Here is a 17,315-nt window from a genome sequence, read left to right on the forward strand (position 1 = left end):
AAGTGGGATCAGGAAAACGCATATATTTTTAATCTATGGTCTCGTCTCAACCTCTTTAATTACATTAAAATTAAAATTAAAGGAAAAATATAATTTTTTTCCTAATGTAATTATATTGTTGCAAAATACTCCCTTCACTCCTTGATATAAGAAAAATTTAATATTAAAAATAGCAGTTATATTATTAAAATTTTTAAAAAATATATGTAACTTTTAAATTTTTCCCTTTTTAATTTTCAATTTAAGCATTGAAATCATAATAAATAAATAAAGGATGAAATTTAAAAATATTTGTTACTCTAATTTTATTTTATCCTTCACCATGTTTCTTTTTTATAGGTGAGATAAGTAGAGATATAATTTTTAATCTATGATCTCGAGTCAAACTCTTTAATTACATTAAAATTAAAGGATTAATTTTTTTTTTTCCTTTTTGGGTTCTAATATATGAAACTTCTAACTATGTACTTCATTAGAATCAAGAAGAAGTGGATAAATCATTAAAATATCCTCCACTTTTTTTATACATAATGACTAATATATAGATCATTATTATATATTATTGTTTAGAAGATGAAAAACATATAATCACTCGGTCTCTCAAAATGTGGTAAATCAAGATTTGAACTTTCACAGAAAAAGATGTTCATATTTAGCACCCAACCATGTTTCAAAATGAATTAAACCAGTACGCAATAAAAAAATACAGAAATGGGGGGTTTTTAGACGTCCATTTTTTTAAGGGAAAAAAAAAACAAGTGTTGTATAAGAATTTACATAGGAAAAAAATAACAGTTAGGTCTTGAAATATTGAATTAATATCAGCAAAGTCCCAATAGATTTTTGTTTTGAAAACTAAGTTAAAAATATCAATCCAAATTATTACAAATTCAGGAGTTTCAATTGTAAATAAGTATTTAAATATTAAATATAATTTTTATATTGTAATAAAAAAATTTATTTGTAAATATTTAAATAGATATTTATTACTCATTTTTTAAATTTTTTTGAGAATTTAATTATTATTAATTTATTTTTTTAAAATCTAAATGTCATTCTCCCTTTACATTGACAAACTGTTCAGCACACCCAAAAAAAAAAAAAAAAGTGATTGGCTTGCTTTTGCTTTCTTCCTCAACACTCTTTCTTTTACTTTTCCACACAGAATGAGTGAAGAAGAGACAAGGACGGACGGATCAATTGTTAAACTTTGGATTCACTCTTTACTTCTTTTTCGAAACAGCCAACGACTGTAAACAATGAGTCAACAACTACTTTAAATATATATATATATATATATCCATTGTTCTTGTAAAACTAGAGGAAATTAAGAAGCTAATTAAGCTGCTTTTTTAATTAATCAAAGACAGAACTATCATATATTATAGGACTATAATTATTAAAATTAAACGTTAATATTTTTTATTTTTTTTGGACGAATGATTTTTTTTAATTTTCTTTAATTAAAAGAAGAAGATAAAAAACATTATACATTTATTAAAATTATTTTTTATCCTTTCTTTATAAATTTCATGCAATAATGCTGGGGACCAAGGGACCACGTACATATAGTCTTATTCTGTATGCCTTCTAGCTAGCTTATTTGGACTGCTTGGTTGGTGCATTCGAAGTACTGATTCTTTAATTATGTAAGGGCCCCAAAAAAGTGGAAAATTTGAACTATACACACGTGAGTTTCTATCTTTATCATTATGGTACATTATGTTTTTTTTTTTTTTTTGGGATGAAATGAATGGTACATTATGTTTTACTCCTACTGGGACATACTTTGTTTTGTATCTTTGGGACATACGAGTATATCATCGACTCATCATAATGTTTTTCTTAGCTAATTTTCCACATCTCTACCGCAATAAACGGACTCTGATGGAAGACTCTGATAGTTTCAGAGTTTACTTGACTATTTAGCTTTTCCTTTTACTTTTTTTCTCAGTTAGTTAGAGAATATTTAGAAAAATTAGGATTTGGATTCAGTGAATAATTTTAATTTATTCACTTAATAAGTATCTTATATGTGAAACGAGAACAACCGTTGAATTTAGTCGAACGATAATCGGTGATTTTGTCAGTTCATTCTTAAAAAGCACCCAATCAAATTTTTGGAGATGAGACAATGTATGAATGTATGTGAAGAGAAATTAGAGTTTACTTGACAATACTTTTAGTTTTTATTTTTTTAAAATATTTCCCAATTAGTTAAAGAATATTTACAGAAATCATCATGCTATGCAAATTTTTTATATTTATAATTAAATGCAGAACCACGTATGTTAACCTCAATATTCTCTTCCCTCTTGATTGATTTTGGCAAAAAAAAAATGATATGATTATTTGACTGAATCAGTTTAAACATTGTCGAACTTAATTAGAGATAACTCTCTCAAATAGTTTCTGCAATATTCACATATACTCAAATTTAATACCTCATGTTTTATTCCACTTTCATTGTCATGTTAGGTTTTACAATATCAATGAACAATTAATTTTGTTTTAATCATATGCTCTCAAGAAGATTAATACGTGGCTTTTAAAACCGTATTTTTTGGTTATCAATAGCCATCACAATTCACACCATCTCTTATCAAGTTATGGTACATTTATGACATCAACTAGGCCTGACGAAGTGCCACCTTTTTTTTTTTTTGCCACAAAAAGAAAAGCAATAAAATTCAAAGAAAATGCTCAAACAGAGCAGCAACACAAGTCCAGAAAACCAAGAAATATCGGAAAAAGAAACAAAAGCAAGGGTAAAAAGGGGCAAAAGCATAGATAAAGCTCTAATTCTAGACACAAGAACCAAATGATCCAGAAGAAAAGCGAGAGGGAATGGAAGCATATCAACTTAATCCGAAGAACACATCCCTATCATTACAGTACAAGTAATCCATACAACAACCTGATAAAGAGAACTTGGATTACCCTTAAGTGCCACTTTTACAATATGAACAATTTAGTAAAATTCTATCACTCATTAAATTTTTTTATTGTTTTCTCTAATTTTTGTGTCAAATTTTTTTCATTAAGAATTTTTGTGTCAAATGATGCTACAAATGAAACAGAAAGAATATGCAAGTAAATTAAATATTTGAACAATGTGCATTAAAATAGTCTGAAAAATTAAACTTACTGTTCATTACATAAGAATACTATAATTTATTATAAATTTTATATTTTATATGTTATTGGATATCACGTTAATTAATATTATAAATGTCATAGTCAACTATAGTATTTTTAAGAGTAAAAAATACACATATTTTTCTGTGTATTTTATGAGTTCTTAATTGTGCAATTTATTGTTAATTTTATATTTTCATTCATATTGATGGTATTATTTTTTCTATTCCTTGTTTTTTTTACTATTCTTGTTCTTCTCTGACATATTTAATATTTTTATTTCTTTTTTTACACAATTTTATTAAAATAATTTCAAATATCTTGTAAGAAAAGTTAGACATGACGCATGGTTGTGCATACTATTTTTCATGTGGTTACATAGTAGAGTCTAGAAGTTTATGATAGTCAGCCAAATTTCTTTATAAGAAAATATTATACTATTAAATTGCTTGGTGAGATATTTTGAAGAAATATCATAATATTAGATGATATTATAAAAAAAAATACCCCCAAGTTTTTCAAGATACCAAACAATGAAATAAAAAAATATTAGGCAATATTTTCAATTTTTAATTTAATACTACTCGAAAATCGAAACTAAATTAATTTCTTTTTTTTTTAAAAAAAAGGAGCTCTCTTTTAATATCTTGACAAAATTCATCTGCAAGCTTCAACCCTTTGTTTTTACACAAGCAGCCTTTTTCTCTTTTTTAATTTATATTCCCACAACTAGGCCATTCTTGTCTCCTAGTTATAATTGAAAACTTCTTGTCCTAAATACACATGAAACCATATATATATATATATATATATTATACACCACATACAAACTCACCAGGGGCTCCTGATAAAGTTTACATCAATTCCAGCCATGAAGCTCTGTGCCAACGAAGTACTTCACCATGTTCAGCTGACATCTTCAAGAACCACTCTCAAGAAAGTTCTTCTGATGCCATTCTTTCTGTTCCTGATGCTGATCCCTCTTCCTTTCTTCAGAAACTCACATAATAACCAGCCGTCGTCCTCATCTTCTCCTGAGATGAAAAAGAGCAGTGACATGATGATGAAGAGATGCGATGTGTTTTCTGGCAAATGGGTTCCGAATCCAAGAGGGCCATACTACGATGATCGCAGCTGCCATTCAATAATAGATCAGCAAAACTGCATCAAGTCTGGGAGACCTGACAGAGAGTATCTCAAGTGGAGATGGAGGCCTGATGAGTGCGAGCTTCCATTGTTTAATGCAGCCCTGTTCTTGAAGCTTGTCAGAGGAAAATCTATGGCTTTTGTTGGAGACTCAGTGGGGAGAAACCAGATGGAGTCTCTGTTATGCCTCTTAGGTCGTGTAAGTCTAATTCTCAAATTAATTAGAGATTATTGTTATGTTCCGATTAAGAGGATTTGGATTTAGTATTGACAATAAGAGCTGAGAAATTAGATTTGAATTTTAACTTTGGGAGAAGTTGGTCCGCAAAAGAGGAATTTTGGAGAAGAAAATTCCCCAAAATCTGAAAATGAGTTTTTTTCCCTATTTATAACTTTTGAAAATTATAATTTATTATAAATTTTAGGTTTAATATTGACATTGGTAATGAAGGGAAGTAAAATTTCTCTTTCCCTCTTTATGTGAATTCTCTTTCCCTTTTTTCATCACAACTCTTGTGCAATACTTGATAGGTGATAAAGTATTTAAAAAAAAATGCACATGTCCTATTTTTCTAAATATATTTCTTATTTTTTATAAAATATTTTTCCGTGCACCAAAAGTGTCTTAATTCCCAATCTTGCCCTTTGTCTCCAAAAAAAATCAGCAGTTTATTTATTGTTTGTTGTGGTTTTTACTTTTTACTTATTTCAATCTTGCTTGTGGAAACCTGTTTCCCAAAGTAGAAGTGGATTAAAGAAATACAGTACTTAGTTTGACCAAGTCTACTGATAACCTGGTTTATCATCATTTATCATTATCGGATGCCCCTCCCCATCTTTCAAAATGTACATTTTACTTTTTTAGATTGTTGGAAATGGCACACAGAAATGTGAGGTTAGATAACATGTACAATTTAATTGTATAGTTTAGGTGTTCCCCCCCCCCCCAAAAAAAACTATGCTTTAATTTCCCACTAAATTCAGGGTCGTAATTGACAGAGTTAATACTAATGAAAGTTTAATGATATAAATGAAAATATTTTTTCAGAATTATCAAAATACAATTACAAAATTTTTTTCCTATTTTTCCATGAACACAAATTACAAAAGTTTAAATTTTAAAAATTAAATAAAATAAATTTTTTAATTTAAAAAAAAAACCAGCACTTTTTCAGCCTGCCATTTGAAACTTATCATCTTGCCCAAGCAAGCACAAATATCAATCCTAAAACATATATTTTATTCTTTCAGGTGTCGCACCCTAAGGATATTTCTCTGACGCAAACATCAGACACAAGATATTTCAGAAGACACTTATATGCTAAATACAATTTCACTCTCACAGCTCTCTGGGCCCCATATCTGGTGACGACAAGAGATGCTGAAAACACCATTCATTCTTACAACAGCCTCATGAACCTGCATTTAGATCAGCCAGATGAAGCTTGGACCACTCAAATAAAAAATTTCGACTATGTGATCATCTCAGCTGGCCACTGGTTCTTTCGTCCAACACTGTACTATGAAAAAGGTCAAATAGTTGGATGCACCAGCTGCAATATGAACAACATAACAGACTTAACAAGCTACTACGGCTACAAAATGGCATTCCGAACAGCTTTTAGGACTCTTCTGAACCTTGAAGGGTACAAGGGGGTGACAATTTTGAGGACATTTTCACCCTCTCACTTCGAGAATGGCGAGTGGAACACGGGAGGGAGTTGTCCAAGGACAGCGCCGTTTAAGGAGGGCGAGGCAAAGCTACAGTGGTTTGTTCAAGAAATGTATTTGAGTCAGGTGGTAGAGTTTAGAGCAGCAGAGAGAGAAGGGAGAAAGAAGGGTTTGAGGTTTTGGTTGATGGACACAACTGAGCTAATGCTGCAGAGACCTGATGGGCATCCTAATAAGTATGGACGTTCAAAGGATAAGAATTTGACTGTTAATGACTGTGTTCACTGGTGCCTGCCTGGCCCTGTTGACACGTGGAATGAGTTTTTGCTCTATATGATGAGAGTGGAAAGTCAGAAATCCCCTAGTTCAATGCTGTAGAGATTTTTTTTGGAACATTAAAGTCTAAAATGTGAAATATATTCTGTTTTATCTACTAGTTTTAGGCTTAATGGGAGGGATAGTTGTCTCTGTTCTTCATTGTGGATTTTGGAACATAAATGCCATAAAATATACCATACTGTATCCTATGTGATCAGTTGTATCTATCTCATATACCCCTGCCAGCACCTCATTTTCATCTGGCTTTAGGAAGCCGGGAGAAGGGAAGAGAAAACATCCATAGAAAATGGAAAGGGACAGGAAGGTAAAATGGTAATTTTCAGTACTTTTCTCCTAGATTAAGAAAACTAAAAAATATAAAAGAAGAAAATTTTTAAAAAAGAAAATTAAAAAGCCAGCCTGAAATCCTTCATTCTCCTGCCCTCCTTATACCAAACTCTCAAATAAGGCAAGATACATCAATTGAAACCTTTCCTTTCCTTTCCCTTCTCTATCACCCTTCCAAGCAGAACCACAGTGTCCATTGTGCTACATTACACATCTACTCCAGATCACAATCATCTAAAGGACAGCAGTGGCATCAGTTGATATTTATCAGACTAGGAATTTCTGATACCATGCTTAGATATTTAGCAATGGAACGATGAGCCACGGCAGGGTGCCCCAATGACAACCTCGCTCATCAGGTCACGCAAAAAAGATGCTTCCTGCCCATTCTTTAGGGTAAGACAAATCCTAGGTAGAGAGGAAGACACTACATTACTAAGTTTCAGCTATAATAGGAACTTTCAACTTTAAAACGCTATTTTAGATCATATCAAACAACAACACGGCTATGATACACTGACAGAAGGTGTTCAATACGTGCAAACAAATAAGAACAATACACACACCCTAAGGTCCCCATAGATCAAGGAGAAACCAATTCAGCAGTTTCCAAACACTAAATAAATATGGAAAATAATATTGCGAAGCTTTAGTAAGTCATGAGCAATATTAATCACTCGATTAGCTTCCTCTTCATGTTCCAGTACTTACATTTCTCATAAGCCAGTGTTCCACGAACAACATAATAGTATAGCAACAGAAGCATCTCACTACCGCAACTCAAGGTATGATCATGTACAGTACAAAGAATGGTACTCTTAGCTTCTATTCTAAGAATTTGTATATGTATAGTTAATTACTCACTGTGAGTCAAAATGATATTTTGATAAATACAATTACGTGTAAAGCTAAAATGTAGAGCACAAACGCCGACCTGAGCAACATTATCTTCTGTTGGCTTTCATTTCTGCCACCAGAATGGTAAGGAAGCTTTTGATGACCATCACCATCATAATCAAACGGAGCATGTCCCTTGTCAGATGAGCTTCTAACAAAACGATTTCTAGTCGTATTGGCCTCAGTAATATTGCTTTCCATTCTTCGCCATTGCCCATTCAGTCTTTCCAGCTCCATCTCTTTAAGATGAATTTCGCTAAGTAGGCCCTCAGCTTGTGTCTAACAGCAAGATAGGAAGACAGATTATTAAACTCATATATGCAGAGATTCAATATAACAGTTCTATAATATACAAATAGTGAATTGTTTACAGAGAATGAAGCGTGAAAAGGAACCTGCTTTGCCGCTAGTTGCTCAATTAGACTGTGAAGCTGTTTATCCAATGTCTTCTCTCTTTGAGCTACATATTAAAGGGAGGGAACTGATTAATGCCAATACGCATTATGCAAACCACTACCTCCAGGCTTATTTATAACTTACAAGAAACAAGTTATAGTTAAAAATTAACTTCAAGTTGTTTCTGGTAAATAGGCCAATAGATAGAATGAAATTATAGCAAATGCAGTACATATGTACAATATTAAGAGCATCCATATCCAAGCATACAAAAAATATTGGCAATCATCCATCTTAGAAGAAAGCACCCAATCCTATAATTTTTCAAGCTTTTTCATAACAAAATGACAGCCAAAAGAGGACATGCATACAAGTAGAATTGATTAGAACAATTAGAAGTCCACTTGTCCTTAAAAGATTCATGTGACTCTCAAGTCAGGTCCTACTTTGAATCAAGTATTTCTGTTTCCAAAATTATATATACCTAAGACCACTTTATACCATTTCAAGGACAACGTACAAACAGAATATGAAAAGGATCCAATGGGAGCCATACACAAAAGTATAAGAAAATATATGCCACTTAAAATAATGAAAGCACTAAAATAAATATGTAGCTGAATAACAAAACGTAAATACAGTCATCTCTAGTGTGCAACAGCGACTGCATGTGTTATCCAAACAATCTACAAACAACACATTGAAGAAGGATTGTTAAGGCAAAAAAGAAATGTAGAAGAGCATATTTTGGATAATAATTATTTTAATTCCCTACAATTTGAGGCAACATAAAGATGCCTAAGTTAGCATGAGCTCAGTTGGAAAATGTCCCGCTTTCTAGAAAAGTAGTCTATGCTTTAGACATCCCCAAAAAATAAATAAATAAATAAATTGATGAATGATCAATGCAGGGGGGAAACGGATATACCAGGGGAAGGGTGCTTAAGAGCACTTTCCTGCATTTCAGCCCATTTTTTCTCCAATTTTTGTACAATTTCTTCCATCAAACTCTGAAAGAATTATACAACTATTTGTTAACAGTTATGACTCCATATTAATAATAATATAATGGAAATGAACTGAAAAAAAAAAACAACTAATGATTAAAACCATAACAGACCAGTTCTTTGTTCTTCTCTTCTAACTTGTTTAGTATAGCAGAATCTGATGCATCTGTATCTGGTCCAGCTTCAGGCTTTGTGTTGGATTCTTCCTTCCATCCATGAGATCTCACAGATTGATCAGTATCTACTGAATTTTGACGTTTTAAATTATCAAGCTCAGCTTTCAGCTTCTTCTCAGTTTCATCCATTTCCTGCAGCACAGGGAAAAAAGAAAGAGAGGGGAAAAAAAATATCAAACCCAAATATACTTAGCCTTGTGCATGAAGTACGAACTTGTTTGTAAAGCATTAATGCACATCTAGCACATCGCTTCTTAACAAGGTAATTCAGGTTTCCATCCAATCTTAGGAAATAAATGATGCCACCAATATAGACAACAATAGAGTCTTTGAGAAAGAAGCTTGTATAGATAAACTAAAATTGCAATTCTCACCTCTAACTTCCTCTGTAGTGAATCTGCCTCTTGCATTTTTTCTTGTATTTTACTCTCACAATTTGATATTGCTCTCTCAAAATCAGCATTTTCTTCCTGCAGTGTTGCCTCTCTTAATTGCGCCTGTCGCATTGCCAAATGCTAATGAGAAAGTCGAACTACTAGTCACTCACAAGAAACTTTGTCAAACTTCCTACCAATAATTCACAAGCAATCTTAGCAATAAACTCTCTCCCTCTCTCTCCAAGTGGAACAAAATTTTTACATCATTAAAAATTGTGGCATCTATCCATAAAAGATGATGATTTTGTCTTTTTCCTTTTAATAAATTGTAATACAGACTGAAAATAGAAAGTGTTGATCTTCTCTACTGATTCATAGATGTCAAATGCAACACAGATGACAAGAATTCAAAGAATTATAATCATAATGATCACCAAGCCGTCCACATGCCAAATAAATTATCAATCACAAATCTTAATAGCTATGTTATGTTTACAATTACAAAATAGAAATCTGTCGATTCCCCAACAATCCTAGTCTAGAACCAATGGTCATGTCCAGACAACAGTAATTCTCGCATGAAACTGCACGATTAAAGTTATGTGCAATAAAATTAAAACAATTATAACAATAATACATCATTAAATCTACATTTATCTGAGTAGACTTGAAAATAAAAGTAAGGCAAAAATCATATTACAAAATAAACGTCTGTCCAACAAGAGCCAAATCTTGAAAACGAGATCTAGTTTATAAATCTGAAATAACTTATAGAATGGGAACCAAATCAAACAAAAATTTAAAGAGATACATCACACCAATTGCCCACATCAAATAAGATTAACTATACAGTACGATTGGTGCAAAAAAAAACCGCTATTACATAAGAATAAAATCAAGATTCAATAGAAGTCTCGGAAATGTTAAAAATTATATGTATATATAAAAAAGACAAAATGTAACTCGTTTCCCAATGAATCATAATCGAACTCGAACTCCAAAAAGATGGAAAAAAAAATCCGTTATTCGCAACGAAGTAAACATATACATTACAAAATGCAAATGAATTTCAGACGAACTTGTTCACGCGTTGTCGAGTGGGCATTCAATTGGAGGGCAAGAGCAGCATTGGAAGCGAGGGTGTGAGCGTGTAGGTGAGGGAGGCTTTGAGAAATGTCAGGAGGAGGCAACCTCTGCCGTAGATCCTGGATCAAACGGGCAAGAGATGCTGCCTTCTGGTCCAATTCCCAAACGTACCTTTGCTGCTCCGGTGAGAACAGAACCGGAATCCGACTCAACGCATCGCCTCCGTCGCTGTCGATGCCGCCACCTCCGACGACGTCAGCCGCCCATGCCAGTAAACCAGCCATGGATAAGTCGCGTAGACTTGTGAGTTATTCAAGACAAAGGATGAAATGTTCCAAAACGAAAGGTTTTCAAGGTTGTTGAAAGATGATATGCTTAATCTTCAACTAATTTCTTCTTGAACGTCATATGAACTCTATTGATTATCATCATGAGAGGATTAGGTATAATACAAACTTACAGACACCAGGTGCAGTACTCTTGTTAAAATGATTTTGTGGGAAACAAGTTATAATGATTTTTTAATTACACTACTCAGAAAAAATATAATAATCAAAACAGTTTATTTAAAAATATTGAGAAAACAACAAAGCAAGAAGCCCAATCAGATCCAAAAATTTAACAGGCCCAAAAAAATGTGGCCCATAGAAAACTCCAAGAAAAAGGAAAAATAAATGCCATCTGCAGTGCGGTTTGCCCAAAAATGAGTCCAGAAAAAGAAAAGAAAGAAACAACACCATTCCTGGTGACAATTCATGTAAATGACTAATTAACTGACAAAAATTAATTCAATTAATAAAAATTTAACTCATAACTTACAAAATTATAGATTTAAATCTTATTATTAATATAAAGACCTTATTGATGAATGATCTATAAGTACTTTTATAAACATTCTTTGAGTTTGAAAGTATGCTTTAACCCGATAATCTCTTGAGACATAATTCACTTAAACTTTTCACTATAAAAAAATAAATAATAACTAATTGTAGTTAAATATTTTTATTATATTTTCACCAATATATTAATTAAAAGTCATTTTACATGATATATGGAATTGAACCATTTTAACTAGTTACATAATTTCTTAAAAGATTTGGACTCAAATCATTAACAGCAACAGAAAAAAAAAACATACGAAAAGATTAGCAAGCCATATTATTTATGAATCATAAATAGTGAAACACATTGTACATGAGACTCACATCTTCCCCCCCCCCCCCCCCCCCCGGTTTGACCTGAAACATCTGGGTTTGATAATAAAAGTGGAAAGCTAATTAACCAACATGTTGTGTTAGCGATGATAAATGAAACGTGCCCACTTTTGTTGTGCCATTCTGCAGGTCATTGCGGTGAATATTTTTGGACACCAAACTAGAGCTGAAAATAATAATACCTAATCTGTTCATCTCTCTTTTTTCTTTTAAAAAAAAAGTTTAAGTAAATTAAATTTCAGAGTTGAGTCTCCAAGTTTAAAAAATACTTATAAAAATGCTTACAAATTGCCCACTAACAAGATCTTCATATCAACAACAGAATTCGATCCCATGATTTAATAGATTATGAGTTAAATTTTTATCAACTCGACTAACTTTTATTAATTGCTTATCTCATATTTTATTCAAACTCAAACTTTAATAATAAAGACTAATGTTGTGTTTGGTTAAATATGAATTTGGTTTTAAATTTGAATTTAGGCAAAATTTCTTGTTTGAGCACTTAAAAATTTATGAATTTGACCCAAATTCAAATTTTATCCATAATCTTTTATAATTTAAAATCCTTTATAAACTGTTGTTATTTCAAATTTCCGCTCCTGCGTTGTCTCTTGCGTGCTCGTTCTCGATCTTTGTCTTTGATCTCGTCTCTCACTCAGTTAATCTTCTATTCCTTTATTCTGACTTCTTTCGATTGATGTCTTCTGTTTGGTTATTGATTCTTTAACGTCTCTATGGAGGAAAATGGAGTCATTCACGAAACATACAGTTTGCCCAAATCATCAGACACTAAGCAACACAACCTTGTTTCTAAAAATATAATTTTTTTTGTTAATTAGAAAAAATAAAAATGGAATTTGATTATGGTCATTTGAAATTTCTTGCATAATCCAAATAAAGAATTTTAACATTAGAATTTGAAATTATTTGAACTACCCAAATAAAAATTTTAAAGGCATGGACTTGAGATGTGGATCCAAATTTATTAATTCAAACACTAAGTAAAGTTATATATTACATAGGGATTTTTGACTTAGCCCTGTGGGCCCAGTTTACTATTGCTTAGTCTTGAAACTTGAAAGGCTCTTGTTAGCGTATGCTTCTTCTTCATCTTCTTCTTTGTTTATGTTAAATACATTTAATTTTTTTAAAAATATAAATTTATTTAATGTAATTATGTTTTATTTAATTTTTTACATGATAAAAATAATTTAAATTTGAATTATCAAATTTTAGAATAATTGAAAACTCTTGAATATTAGTGAAAACTTCTAAAGATAAGTAGAAGATAATTGAAACTGCTTTAATAAAGTTTCTTAAAGATACGTTGAAGAATTTTTAAGAAAGGTGGGAGATCATCATCATGTAAGATATATTGTAGAAAATATTACGGTAGAAAAAGTAAGAATGATGCGTCAAAAATATGATCGGTTAATTAGCAAGTTATATTTTAAAAAGTAATGACGTGTTTCGATGTAATTGGTTGGTCGTTGTGAAACCCACCATATCTTTAATTTTTATGTTAAATCATAAGTATATTTTAATATTTCTTATCCAAACTTAATTCCTTGTGTTTTTCAAAATTTTCATGCTTCTTCCCAAATATTTTTTTTTATTTGTTCCTTTTGAGATTTAGCTAATATTCCATAAAATTTAGGACCCTTCAATCATCTCCCATCTATAAATAAAGCAAGCTTTTGGACTTTGGTGGTGGTGGGGTGCTGCATCCACGGCACAATTTTAAAAAATGGGAATGGGAAGTATACAATGACTTGCCTCTCCTCTTGCGCGAGCTAAGAAGAAGACCGAATTTGACCAATTTATTGAATTATAATGATTCTATTGAGCATGTTGGGATTAATTTGATCAGTGAATTAACTATTAAAATATCTACATATTCAAATGGGTAACAAGTATTACTTAATCTAAAAAAAATTGGATCACTATTAATTGTGTTATTGTTCGTAAATTGGATTACATACAAGTTAAATTACAATACTAATTATATATTTTGGGAAAATCGCACACAATGACAGCTGAAGAATATTATTCGCATAGACAAGAACCAATAAGAAATTAATTATTATTAAAATTACATGGGAGTGGAGATTTTTTCTCCTCTCAAATATTAACTTGTTATTAGTCATTGTCTAGAAATAACATATTTAATGGTCCTTGTATGTGATTTTTTAATACATCTTTTGATCTTGACTAGAGTTCGAGCTTTTTAAAGAGATTGTTGTATCAGGGATTTCTTCTCCCTCCCCTCATTATCAAAGGGTTCTCCATCCATTGGCAAAGAGTGATGAGATTACTAGCGTCTTCTTCCTATGATAGGCGGCCAGCATGAGTTTGATTTGAGTGGGTGGGTTAATGTGTTCATGGGTTTAGGCGTGCAAACAGGACATGCATCTATCTTATTTTCTTTCTAAGTATATTTCTTATTTATTTTTTGAAAAATATTTTTTTCATGCAACAGACATTGCCTAAATCTATTTGAGAATACCATATATGATAGATATCTTTGGCCCTCTAGATCTTCTCACCCTCTTCTTTCTAAGTGTGCGTTATGAAAATTAAGTGACATTATGGGGGGGGGAATGTAAGTTTTATATGTGATCAATTTTTGTTTTTGTTTTTGGTTTTTTGGTTTTGGTGAATGAAGCTGTGATTTTTCTTAATTTTAACTACAACTAGATATTAATAAAAATTTGACCCATAAATGTGATCAAATTCTACTACCAATGTGATGATGACTTTATTGATAGATAATGTATAAATATTTCTCTAAACACTCTTTAAATTTATAAGTATACATTATTTTTGGTGAGTTTTGAGATCCAACTCACTTAAATTTTTTATTATAATGAAAAAGATATTGGTGGCAATCCATTATCTAAGGTGCAAGTTGCTAATGGGATAGAGACCAGGCAGTGCGAAGGAGGCTAGCTAGTGAGTGTGTATATGCTTTGTCTATTCATGCAATTGCACTCCAACATAACATTTCGATTTCAACAGTCTCCTTTTTCGTCAAACAGTGATTCGATTACACATCAACTATGGGAGTGCACGAGACCAAACCCACTTGATTTATTGCTACCACCATAAGCTTGCTCTGCTTGCACATGCCCAATTTATAGAGTAAAGTAACGCAACCAAGGGCCACCGATTATCAATATGTCAACATGCAACAATCTAGATGACTAACAATGTGACTCCGGCCTCTGCCTAGTGCCTACTATCTATGTTTTTTTTTTTTTTTACTTTGTTCTTAAATATATGACCCATTTCATACCATGACATATAGGTGTGTTATCAAGAATATATTCCTCTTTTCGTATAAAAAAAAATATATCCCACTATTTAATTTATCCCGAAATATTTCACAGCATTAAATGAAAATGGTGTAATTAAACTTCTTTCAATAAAATTTAAGAAAGGTAGTTTTGGGAAGATGTTTGATGTGGAACAAGAGGGGAAGGAAGAGAAAAGAGATTGGAGGGATAAACGGGACACTCAAATACCGATCTTATTCAATTCATCGTCAACAGTGTAAAAGATAAGATGTATCAAAGGTCTATTTTCATAGCACTAATGTTAACTCTAGAATTAAATGTGAATTTTATAGAATATATAATAAAAAAAATCTAAAAAGATTACATTTATTAGATAGATTATTGAGCTAAAAGGAAAGATAACAACCATTCTTCATTTTCCATGCTCAATTCTTGCATATCAAACATGATTTATACATAAATTCCATGCAAATCTACCACCGTACCCATTCCAATTTCAATTATTTTTCCGCTTCCATTTCTTTTAAAAATGTTTCAAGCAAATTCTAAAAGTGGTCTAAGGTTATCAACTAATTTTAACTTCCCTTCTTAATCCACATGATTCATCATATAAAAGGATCCTATATTGAGGATTAAATGAAGTATATACTTCATGGAATATACATATAAACATATATAACTTTAATACATTTGCATCTATGTGTCTGAATTTATGTTTTAACTGGAGAGAATATTCTCTCTTTTGCGATGCAACTAATTAAACATGAGAGAAGTATGAATGTAAAATCTGGTTCTATCAGAGTGATTCATGTTTGGCGTTTTTTCATAATTATTCACTTGTACTTTGAAAACAAGGAAGAATAACAATTAGGTCTTAGAAGAGTAAATTAATGATAGTTAGGTTTTTGATAAAATTTTTGACACAATGAATTTAAATATTAATTCAAATAGTTATAAATAAAAATTTTTATCACAATCTAAAAATTATATTTAATATTTAAATATTTATTTATAATTGAAACTCTTAAATTTGTAATAATTTAAATTAATATTTTTAATTTATTTTTTTTAAAAATCTATCTAATACTTGACTGATATTAATTTAGTATTTTAAAACCTAACTATCATTATTTTTTAAAGCAAAGCAAAAAAGTGACACGTGATATAAAATAAAATGTCCTTGAAAGTTTTCTACATAAAATATGGTAAATGCATATGTCCTTAATTATGGGCCAATAGGCAAAAAACATTATGTCGGGGAATGAACAAGTTGGAGAAGATATGTGAGCATGGCTGTGTGTGACAGTGTCATTAAAAATATGTTTAGTTGGGGGGTTTTGGAAAGGAGGGAAGAGGAGGTACCTCCCCTCATTTAGTTAAGAAATTTTGGAGGGAAGAGGAGCCAAAATAATCCCTCCCCTCCCTTCATATTGCTTTCCTCCAAATTGAGAATTTTTGGAAGGAAGCTAATTTCTTTTGATTATTTTGCCCTTATATATTTTTAAAATTTTAAGTATACTCATAGCTTAAAAAAAAAACTCTTCGTCATATTATATTGTGCTTCACTTTTAAACGTTGGCTGGGCTCATTGGATTTTTTTTTAAAAAAATTATAATTTATCATATTTTATTATATATTTAGGGGATTTATTTATTTTTTATAAAAAAATTATTATCATTATAATTATTGATTTAATTTTTTTATTCACATATTTACAATATGATAGGATAAGAGTGAATTTTTAAAAAAATTATGTAATTAAGATTGAGGTGTAAAATTATTTTCTGCAAAGAACAATTAAAAAATTTTAAATTAATGTATAGGAATATAATAGTAAATTATTATTACTTCCCCTTTCCTACCAAACAAAGGATCATTAAAAACTACTCCCTTTCAATAAAATCAAACAAAATAATATTAAAACCTTTATCTTTTTTTGAACCAAACACACTCTAAGTAAATGAGACGGTAGCCTTGAACTTCAAAAACTGTTTACTTGTATCATATATAACTAGTCATTATTTTTTCCATCAAGAATTAATATTACTGATATATTTTTATTTAGAATTTATTACTTGTTTATATACTATATATATAACCAATTATGAAGAAAAGTGAAACGAAGATAGATAGATAAATAAATAATACTTCATCTAGTTCCTGCTGTAAGGCAATTTTTACTATTTTACTGAAATTAAAGAATGACAATTAACTCATTTAATATTTAAAACTAAAAAATTTT

At 30.8% G+C, this 17,315-nt stretch overlaps 2 protein-coding genes across 3 annotated transcripts; one reads left to right on the plus strand and one right to left on the minus strand.

The window, feature by feature from the left end:
- Window positions 1–3,957: 3,957 nt before the first annotated feature.
- Window positions 3,958–6,482, plus strand: LOC129293248 (protein trichome birefringence-like 19). The gene is made up of 2 exons (XM_054931104.1): window positions 3,958–4,483; window positions 5,536–6,482. Exons 1-2 carry the CDS (start codon window positions 4,010–4,012, stop codon window positions 6,331–6,333), a joined length of 1,272 nt encoding a protein of 423 aa, XP_054787079.1. The 5' UTR covers window positions 3,958–4,009; the 3' UTR covers window positions 6,334–6,482.
- Window positions 6,483–6,562: 80 nt separating this feature from the next.
- Window positions 6,563–11,043, minus strand: LOC129293249 (uncharacterized). 2 transcript variants are annotated; one of them, XM_054931105.1, is made up of 7 exons: window positions 10,554–11,043; window positions 9,472–9,594; window positions 9,035–9,229; window positions 8,843–8,924; window positions 7,914–7,978; window positions 7,556–7,797; window positions 6,563–7,029 (listed from the first exon to the last, which is right to left on the minus strand). In XM_054931105.1, exons 1-7 carry the CDS (start codon window positions 10,842–10,844, stop codon window positions 6,924–6,926), a joined length of 1,104 nt encoding a protein of 367 aa, XP_054787080.1. In that variant the 5' UTR covers window positions 10,845–11,043; the 3' UTR covers window positions 6,563–6,923. The 2 variants fall into 2 exon arrangements, with proteins under 2 accessions (XP_054787080.1, XP_054787083.1); XM_054931108.1 differs by lacking the exon at window positions 6,563–7,029 and having other exon boundaries at window positions 7,220–7,797.
- Between the last annotated feature and the right edge of the window lie 6,272 nt (window positions 11,044–17,315).

The sequence above is a fragment of the Prosopis cineraria genome, unplaced genomic scaffold, assembly GCF_029017545.1.
Source record: "Prosopis cineraria cultivar Desert tree isolate PC_DT_omini unplaced genomic scaffold, ASM2901754v1 PC14, whole genome shotgun sequence".
NCBI lineage: Eukaryota > Viridiplantae > Streptophyta > Magnoliopsida > Fabales > Fabaceae > Prosopis > Prosopis cineraria.

Bases quoted from the DNA above. Each gene is read 5' to 3' on its own strand.
- LOC129293249 (XM_054931105.1), bottom strand. From the start codon at position 10,844: ATGGCTGGTTTACTGGCATGGGCGGCTGACGTCGTCGGAGGTGGCGGC. The intron at 9,230-9,471 runs GTGAGAATTGCA...CCTGTGCTGCAG, and splicing joins CACTACAGAGGAAGTTAGAG to GAAATGGATGAAACTGAGAA. The intron at 8,925-9,034 runs GTCTGTTATGGT...TAATTCTTTCAG, and splicing joins AAGAGAAGAACAAAGAACTG to AGTTTGATGGAAGAAATTGT.
- LOC129293248 (XM_054931104.1), top strand. From the start codon at position 4,010: ATGAAGCTCTGTGCCAACGAAGTACTTCACCATGTTCAGCTGACATCT. The intron at 4,484-5,535 runs GTAAGTCTAATT...TTATTCTTTCAG, and splicing joins TGTTATGCCTCTTAGGTCGT to GTGTCGCACCCTAAGGATAT.